General features: G+C 38.3%; 1 protein-coding gene across 2 annotated transcripts; it reads left to right on the top strand.

Moving 5' to 3' along the window:
- Window positions 1–3,582: 3,582 nt before the first annotated feature.
- LOC117713867 (cathepsin J) lies at window positions 3,583–7,640 on the top strand. 2 transcript variants are annotated; one of them, XM_034510383.2, is made up of 7 exons: window positions 3,583–3,708; window positions 4,011–4,133; window positions 4,276–4,422; window positions 4,874–5,098; window positions 5,552–5,714; window positions 6,651–6,768; window positions 7,538–7,640. In XM_034510383.2, the coding sequence occupies exons 1-7, from the start codon at window positions 3,583–3,585 to the stop codon at window positions 7,638–7,640; spliced, it is 1,005 nt and encodes a 334-aa protein (XP_034366274.1). The 2 variants fall into 2 exon arrangements, with proteins under 2 accessions (XP_034366274.1, XP_034366275.1); XM_034510384.2 differs by having other exon boundaries at window positions 4,014–4,133.
- The last annotated feature ends 2,392 nt before the right edge of the window (window positions 7,641–10,032 follow it).

Here is a 10,032-nt window from a genome sequence, read left to right on the forward strand (position 1 = left end):
GGAATGTAAGATGAGTAACACTGAGATGCCCTGTCTTGTTCTAGGCAATTTACACTCCTCCTGTCATCTTACAACAACTCCATGGCAGCAGTTTTCAATCTTCACTGGGAATCAGGATAGTCCTAGGGTCTAGGGCATACTTCAGTGACTGCCACAGCATTGCACAAAAACCTACAGCAATCAGCCAGACAAATCCCAGCATGAAGGAAATGAAATGTGCAGAAAGAAGCCCTACCACTAGTGTACTGGCTGGTTTTGTGTGTCAACTTGACACAGGCTGGAGTTATCACAGAGAAAGGAGTTTCAGTTGAGAATATGCCTCCCTGAGATTCAGTTGTAAGGCATTTTCTCAATCAGTGATCAAGGGGAAAGGGCTCATTATGAGTGGTGCCATCCCTAGGCTGGCAGTCCTGGGTTCTATAGAAAGCAAACTGAGCAAGCCAAGGGAAGCAAGCCAGTAAGGAACATCCCTCCATGGCCTCTGCATCAGCTCCTGCTTCCTGACCTGCTTGAATTCCAGTCCTGACTTCCTTTGGTGGTGAACAGCAATATAGAAAGTGTAAGCTGAATAAACCCTTTCCTCCCCAACTTGATTTTTAGTCATGTTTTGTGCAGGAATAGAAATCCTGATTAAGACACACTAGTCAAGAAGCTGTTCACAAATAATAGTTGCTTGAAGAAAGAATTTTAGATTTCTCCATTGGTGTGACACTGGGTATATCACACATGGTCTAAGGTAGTCTGTATGCTCAAGAACTAGTTGGCCAACATAAAACAGATACTATGTTTTAGTGGCTTTTTTCCCTTTCAGCAGGTGAGAAAAAAAGAGCATGAGATCACATTGATAGGAAGAGAAAAGGGATCTAAGATGAGTTAGGGGAAGAGAAAGAATATGATAAAATTACACTGCATGATATTTACAAAGAATAAATTGAAAAATGAATTGGAAATCTGAAGCGTGAAAGAAGCAGAAGATAAACAGAGCATTGAGGACTGTGTGCAATACAGTAAGAGCTGCAGCCTCTCATTGATGTTTTAATTTCTCTAGAAATCTTATGTGAACCTAAAAAACTTATCTTTCACTATAGCCCCAATATTTAGCCATTTCTTAGGTAGTATATGATATTGGGTAGATAAATACCATATATTTCTTCTCTGATCTAAGGAAGCCACCACATGCAATAATCAAATATGGTGTTTCTGTGTGATGTGATATAATAGGACCTGAAAAATGTAAGCCATTATTATAGGATAATAAACTTCTTAATGGTTCCACTTTTTAATACTACTTCAATGGAAACTATGTTTCATCAGGACTCTTGTAAGGAAAATCACTCAACCCAAAGAAGTAGCCAAATATCTACCAAGAGAAAAAGGAAGTGTGGGTGCTAAGGAAGAAGACTAGAGTAAAAGATTACTTTTAGATTACTGCCCAAAGCTACCTTGTAAAGGAAATCCTCCTAAATTTCTCTGCATGGTGCTTACAAAACAATGTGTGGGCCCCTATAAACACCAAAATGTGTCCCAAAACTGGTAAATATAGACATTTCCAGTTGTGTGTTACCACAATGAAGAGTGATAAGTAAAATGGTGATTCTAGATTGCAGTTCAATTTAATCTCCAAGAGAAGAGCCAGAGAGTTTCATGAGACCCCTTCATAGCACACTCACTCATAGTTCCTATTATGGATAAGCCTTAAACATCACTTTCTGCTTTAGGAGTCACTGACTCCTAAAGAATCTCATGAGATCCATTTGTGTTACATGCTGACACAGGGGAACAGAACATCCCGGGGTCAGTGTTTCTCATAGGATTCAACTATAGCTGTGGACTAAACACAAAATAGAATATATTGACTCCACACCAGAGATGGTGACTAAAACTTCCCATTCTAAACTGCAAGTGTACAACACCACACAGCTCTTCTAGTAAATACAATCAGCAAGCAGAAGGCCAGGTAAAGTGTGATCCAAGACCTACAGGATTGCTATCTGACTTCCTTTGACAGGGTCAACAAATTTAGCTCCCTACTGTCAACAGGGTCAACTTTCCAGCGTAAAGCTCAACCTTCTGGCGTCAGGATGAAATCATATCTCAGAAAGAGCCTGAAGTCCCAGTGCCTGGAGGCCTAATCCAGCCACCAACACAGGCAATCAGAAGAAGGGCAGAACAGAGGGGTGGGGCCATCTGTTCACATATTTAGGATTTAAAGTCTGAGTGAGGTGTTGCTGACCAGATCTCAGGACCACAGCAACCTCTGAAGAGTTGAGTCTGTGGAGTGGACTAAGGCAGCATCAGTCACCACAGGTGAGGCCCTGCCTGTGCCGAGGCAAAATGGGAAGCTATCTTAGTGGGGAGACTTGAGAGACTCTATGGAGACTCAGGCAGATCTCCATGAAGGGGAATATAGTCTAAGGATCAGCAGCTCTTCTGCGTTTAGGTGGAGGGGAGAGAGGGGAAAAGGCATAGAAGAATCCAGGTATCTTGCACCCCGGGTCTACATTTGTAAACCAGTAAGTGAAAGTCTTGATCTGTCACCAGTGAATGAAAGAAGGTACCATGCACACCAGTCACTGTCATTATTACCTGCTAGGAAATATAGATTTTTTTTCGTGCACATAATCTCTTGGTAAATCTGTTTTCCATTGATTTGTACAGATGCAGTAGAAGCAGTCATGTCCCTATCCAGGTCCTTTGGGGAGCGATGCTTTAGAGAGCCAGAAATTCCTGAACCTGAAATTCCATTTAAAGATTGCTATTGTATTCTACCTCCTCTTGTGAATCTGGGTTTCTATGACTCATCCGTGTGACACCATGGAAAGCTCGGTTACATGATCCCAATTGCAGTACAAAAGGAATAGTACCTATGATTTTTTCCCAACACCCATTACAGAAGACATTTCACAAAGTTTTCATTCAAGAATGGAGGTTTCAAGACAAGCCCACTGCTTGATATATTAGAAAAGGTTATTATGTCCTATGGCCCCAACTCTTGGTCTCACAATGAAATTTGGATTTGATACCATATAGCAGAGGTTTTACTTGCTATAAATCAAGAGTCAGTGATATCCTAAGTTCATGTGGTTTTTGTTTGTTTGTTTTTGGTACTTTTTTCGTTTTAGTTTTTGTGAGTTCTTTGGGGGTTTGTTTTTTGGGGGTTTTGTTTTGTTTTGTTTTTGTTTTGTGTGGTTTGAGGTTTTTCTTTTGGTTTGAGGGGAGGGGTTCTTTTTGTTTTCTGTTTTGTATTTTGTTTTGTTTTTGTTTCTGGTCCTCAGTGTTTAGGGAGATCTTTCTCAAATAATAAGATAAAATACATCTGAAGTTTTCATTGATAGAATTCTGGGCATGTGTTCTTCAGTTTGTTTTGGATCTAATATCTACACATGGTTAATTTATTTTAAACTTATCCCAAGCCTGTTTATTTTACAGTCTTTCAAAAAGTATTTGGGAGAATATTTCAAAGAAATGTATTGACTGTGGATGGCTTATTTTCTTAGGAAAGTGTAAGAAGACATTTGAACAATATTAGTATAGTCATGTCTTCATCTCTTCATCTCTCATTCCTCTCCAGGCTCTTGAGACATGACTCCTTCTGTCTTTCTTCTGATCCTGTGCTTTGGAGTGGCCTCAAGTGCCCCAGCACATGATCCCAATTTGGATGCTGAATGGAAAGCCTGGAAGATTAAACATGCAAAATCATACAGCCCGGTTGGTAAACTGGAAACTGTACAGAAGGGCCTAAGAGTGAATTGTCATTGCTGCTGCAAGTGTCTAGGCATTTTAGGGACCACAGAGCCCCTACACACACACCCTCACTGTGAGATCATCTAACCACAATCATTGTGAACATGGGGTGACCATATTCTGTTTTACTCAGTATGTGAAGAGTATGTGGGAATAATATACTGAGACTACTCTTCTTGATCTCTGTTCACCTGTAGCAGTAACTGCACTTAGTCAGCTTCTGTAGAAGTTTAGAAACAACTGGCATCCATTATGCTCATTTATAGGAGGAAGAAAAACTGAAGAGAGCAGTATGGGAAGAAAACATGAAAATGATCAAACTTCACAACATGGAGAATGGCCTGGGGAAGAATGGCTTCACCATGAAAATGAATGCCTTCGCTGACATGGTGAGCGTGACATGAACTGCTTTACACTGTGTTCTCTTAAGTGCTTTACATGGACTCTGGTGTGGTGTGGTGTGTGTGTGTGTGTGTGTGTGTGTGTGTGTGTGTGTTGCTTTGTTTTATATTAATGTTATTTTCCTTGAAGACTGGTGAAGAATTCAGAAAATCAATGAACAATATTCCAATTCCGGCTGCTGTGACAGATCCAAGTGCCCAGAAACAGGTGTCTATTGGTTTACCCAATTTTAAGGATTGGAGAAAAGAAGGCTATGTAACTCCTGTACGGAATCAGGTAAGACAGTGGCACACAGCCCATGTTCTTAATCCACTTTGAAAATAAATTACTTGATATCTTTGTGTGAGTGTTAAGTATGGAGATATGTGCAGTTCATTTATTCTTCTATAAAAACTTCATACATATGTACAATGAATATTTACCCTAGCAATCTACCTTATACACCCTCTCTCTAGCTATTGTCCTCTACCATGTCTGTCTCTGGAATTTAGTCTATTTGTTGTTTCTATTGTCATTAATAACTTATAAACCCAATGGGTCCTGCTCAAATATTCCTGTGTGTGACCACCATTGGGAGATGAACAAACTGACCTCTAGGAGAGAGCACCATCCTTTCCTTGGCATCTAGTGACTGCCAATGCATCATTTCCATAAGTTATTGTGCTATCTATGTTGTTGCTGGCATTGGTATTTATTTATGTATGACAATATTTTCTTCCCAACTCAGGGTAAATGCGGCTCTTGTTGGGCTTTTGCTGCAGCTGGTGCCATAGAAGGTCAGATGTTCTGGAAAACTGGCAACCTCACGCCTCTAAGTGTGCAGAACCTATTGGACTGTTCTAAAACTGTAGGAAATAATGGCTGCCAGTGGGGTACTGCACACCGTGCGTTTGAGTATGTTTTGAAAAATAAAGGTCTCGAGCCTGAGAAAACCTATCCATATGAAGGAAAAGTAAGTAGACTTCCTATTTTGTCATTATATCTCACCCTTAAGCATGAAGACACTCCAGAAACAATCCTTTGTCTTCTAAACTCCCATTGGAAGGTAGATTCTCTATATATCGCAATTGCTCTCATTACAATGTCTGCCATATCAGACACTGAACAGCTTCTGAGATAGATGGTTTCAAAGTAGCTGTCCCTGATTCCATGCACATTACAAACCTTTCCACATATAACAAAGATTTCCCCCTATAAAATTTTCGTATGGACAGGAAAACCTGTGAGGTGTCATTGAAGGCAAAAGAACTGATCCTCAGTTCCAGATCTTTCCATTTATTTCACTTCCTGGGATGACTTATAACAGTCCAAACATGGAGGTTCTCAGCAGTGCTGTGGTTCTGATCCATACTCCTCAGAAGGCAAGTGTCAGTAACTGAGTCTCTTATCTCTTTACTGTTTAAAGGAAGGACCCTGCAGGTACCATAGTGAAAATGCCACTGCTAATATCACAGATTTTGTGATCCTCCCTCCGAATGAGCTTTACCTATGGGTTGCTGTAGCATCTATTGGGCCTGTCTCTGCAGCAGTTGATGCTTCTCATGATTCTTTCAGGTTCTACAATGGAGGTAAGTATATTTCCTTCTAGATGTGAAAAAAGGAAAAATCTTGTGACGTCCTGATGCTATGTTCTTATCTATAAGACTGTATGTGAGTTTGGGTTTCTCAATTGCCTTCCCTACCCAATAATACTGAGTCCTGTCTTTAACTGATATGACCCTCTCATGAAAGTAAGTACATCATATGTTATAAAATTTATGTTTAGCTCATTTTTAAACTATCCTCAATTTGGTGGATGCTTTAGATTTTTGTGGAGACTGTACTTCTAAAATCAAATTATTAATGAGTCTCTTAAATTAAGTTACTTCTATTTAGAGACTTTTACTTGGTATGAGATTCTGGTGAAAAAAAATTAAATATTTTCATATGCACCTAGATATAATGGCAAGCTTTCCAAGTTCCCCAAAATAATGACTCTGAGACTTAATTATATATTATTAAGTGTTTAGACCTGTTCACCAACTAGCTCATATTTTAATTACCTGTTTATTTTATTGTAACTTCTGCCATGTGGCTGGTTACCTGATCCCTGGTTTCATATGGCTGTCTCCTGTGTCTGGGAAGAATCTTTCTGTGCCTGACAATTTTCCCATAAGTCCTCTATCTGTACCAGAACTTAGCCTCCCTATTTCCTGCCTCAGCTAATAGGCCAATAGCATTTTTGATAGGTGATGCTTCCATACAGTAAAAAGATTCTATACCTAGGCAAGTGTTTATCATCAAATCTATACTTCTTTTGTTTTCTTCAGTTTTCTGTAATATATATATATATATATATATATATATATATATATATATTCTCACTAACAATTCATTTTACTCTTACATCTGATTATGATTTGCATCATTTCAGAAATCTTCAAAAATGCCTCCCTATTGTTGGTGGCAGTGCTCACTGTCATGTATACTTTTCATCTCATGTCAGCTTCGATTTTATTTCTCAGGCATTTACCATGAGCCAAATTGCAGCAGTTATGTTGTGAATCATGCAGTTCTGATCGTTGGCTATGGATTTGAGGGAAAGGAAACAGATGGCAATAACTACTGGCTGATCAAGAACAGGTATAATTGCCAAAATTTTTGTATTTGAAATCCTAGGGACTGAAGAGATGGTTCAGTGTTTAAGAAAACTGGGTGCCATTCCAGAGTATTCTCAAATGGATTATTTCTTGCATTCAATGTTTAAATATACAACCTAGAAAAAATTGTTCCACTTAAATTGAACAAAGTCTGTTCTTGGTTTCTTATGTACATGAATGAGTTATGTGTACATGCATGCATGCTTGCATGTCTATGAACATCTGTATGTGTAACTGAGACCTGATGTTAACATCAGTTGTCTTTTAATCATTATCCATCTTCTATATTGTGGCAGTGCGTCTCACTGATCTAGGAGTTTATTGTCTAGACTGGCTAGCCAGCTTCCTACAGGTATATCTGTCTCTATATCTGGAGGACTTGTACTGTAGGAACACTACTGTGTTAATCTGGCTTTTAAACAGCTCTTTACACTGATACTCAGTCCTTAATCTCTGAGCTCTCTTACAGCCTGGAGAACCTACTCATGTGTGATCATAACCTTCCCATTCTATCACTGGTTTCTTGGTTGTCAGTGTTATTTTGTGTCATTGCTTTTTAAAAATCTCACACATGTATTAGCACTGAACCACCCTTTCTCTGCTGTGGTCTTCACAGTCCTGTGTGAGGTACCTCTTGGTACTTAGGAGCAGGCCTCCAACTTTTTCTGATCCTTCTATTAAGTTGACTTCTTGCCAGCTGTTGCAATAAGTTCATGTTCTTTATAATAAATGAAATACACCTTTCCTTCTAGCTGGGGTGAAGAATGGGGCATGAATGGCTACATGAAGATTGCCAAAGATCGCAACAACCACTGTGGAATTGCTTCACTTGCCAGCTACCCCAATATATTCTGAGCTGCCTGTTGGTCACAAAGGAAGGCATGGTGGAGGCAGTATTTAGTGCCTTCCACTTCACATTAACCAGTCTCTCCTGAGTGCTTTCAACAGTTGAGTAGCTAAAAAGGCACCATGTGGTGTGGAATCTGGAACCTGCTTGTTCTACAACAGCATGGCAACTACTTTAATTAAATTCTGTACTGATGTGTCTTCATGATTCCTGCAGAAATTTGATTTTCAGTTTTAGTGACTGTGCAAATGGTGTCTTTCAAAAGGTTAGATTAAAATATAATTTGTAGCTTCTTTCTGTTTTGCAAAGTGTTTGTGTATGTGTGTGTGCATGCACGCACACATGTGCATGTATGTGTATCTGTGTGTGTGTGTGTGTGTGTGTGTGTGTGTGTGTGTTCAAACATGTAACTTAATCTTGAAGACAGTACTGAGCATGGTGGTGGCCTTTGAGAAGAGTGAGTAGCTCTTCTGTGATGGGCTTTATTCTATTTTGGTTATAACCAGAAAGACGGTTCTATATACAAGAAACCTTGGTCTAAAAGATTATATGAACACTTCTGGGTGTGACACTTTTCAAACATCATGAATTTATGAACTTTCAATTCTCTGTTAATTGTGAGGGCACAGTGTGCTATTCCACAGCATTGTGCTGTCTCCCTTGTCTAACACCTCAACTATGTACCAGCTTCCCTGTTACTTTACAGAAACATCAAGGTCATCACAGGACTGTGGTTCAGGTGACACTTCCAGAGTCACATACACAAGTGGCAAGAGAAGCATTTTGATATGATTCTTTGTAAGCATTGTCCTATGGTGTTGTTTACTGTTGTTAAACCTTGAGCATATTTCCTGATGCACTAAACTAGGCCATGGGCATGAATGAATGAAAAATAGTATGTATGTATGTATGTATGTATGTATGTATGTGTTCACATATATTCATATACAGCTTTATATACATGGGCTCAAAAATTTAGTGCTATTCTTAGCCTATGTCCTAAGTGGATAATGCAACTGGCCTATGCAGATTTGATTCTAACTTCTGATAGCCTGTGTCTTTCATATTCCTTTATTGGAATTAAGCTTGACTAAAAGGTGTAAGGGAAACAATGAAATCTAAATTGCTTTGTTTTTGAATTTTATTTAAACCTTTCATTTAACTGAGGCATAATATTTGTTCTTTATAGAGCAATTTTTAATTCAGTTTACATGTGCAAAAATGCACACACACACACACAACAGTATAACTCAGTTGAAACATATTCAAATAATTTCTATGAATCCTCTGGAGACAACTGGAAGTTTCTCGCTACTTGTGTTAGACTGTACCAGTACAGGTGGATAGAGTAATTTCCCCTCAATTGGATTGACCAAACATTATTCATCTTATTTTTATCTTTCCTTCCCTCTTCCTTCCAATTTTTTCAGTGAATATTTTTTCTGCTCTTTTTAAAATCTCTGCTTCTATACATTTGATCTTTTTATCTTCAGTGAGAAGAGTGAATATTCATAGTGTCTGGGATGGTATGCATAAGATTTATAGAAAATCAAGCCAACAAAGATCCCAGCATATATATGAGAGGCACAAAGGAAGTTTACCCCATCTGAGAAGCTACTGAACATTGATGGTTTACTGGGGAGGGGGGAATCACATTTATTCAGAGAAGTGAACCCTGGTAGGCTACTCACACTCCACATGCAATGATTCAGTATGTAATAGAAACTTTTTATAAAATAAGGATAACAGATGCTATTTGGAGAAAAAGGTGAGAAAGAGGATAAGGGGAAATTGAAGAAGAAACTATAGTGAGTGAATTTGATCAAAGCACATTACATGAATGAATGACTATTAGAGAGACTCTTTCCTAACATATGAAAAAAAATCAGTGAAACCAAAATTTGCTCTTTGAAAAAATAAACAAAATTGTAAATCTTTGGCCAAATTACAAGAGAATAAAAGACAACCTAATTTAATCAAATTAGAAACAAAAAAGGAGACATTACTGCAGATGTCAATAAAATCTACAATAATCACTAGGACCTATTTTAAAACCCCCATATTATTTCATGAAGAAATATTAATAAATAAATATCAAAATATATGCCAAAATAAAACCAAGCAAACTACCTCTCATGCCATTCATATCAGTTCCAGATCATGAGTCTTTGTGCCCATGTGCATAGTGTCTTCAGTAATGATGGTTTACCTTAGTGACAGACAATGGCTCTCTAATTGCACATAAGACATGCTCAACAAGACAGATGCTGTGTCTGGTATTGGAAACCTAGGTAACTACTCAGTACTAGTGAAATCATACTTGTAGAAGAAGAATCTACAAGCAATAATTTACTAAATCAACACAATCCCTGACAATACTATATAAAAATTGTTCTTATA

This window comes from Arvicanthis niloticus, chromosome 8 (genome assembly GCF_011762505.2).
Source record: "Arvicanthis niloticus isolate mArvNil1 chromosome 8, mArvNil1.pat.X, whole genome shotgun sequence".
In the NCBI taxonomy this organism is placed as follows: domain Eukaryota; kingdom Metazoa; phylum Chordata; class Mammalia; order Rodentia; family Muridae; genus Arvicanthis; species Arvicanthis niloticus.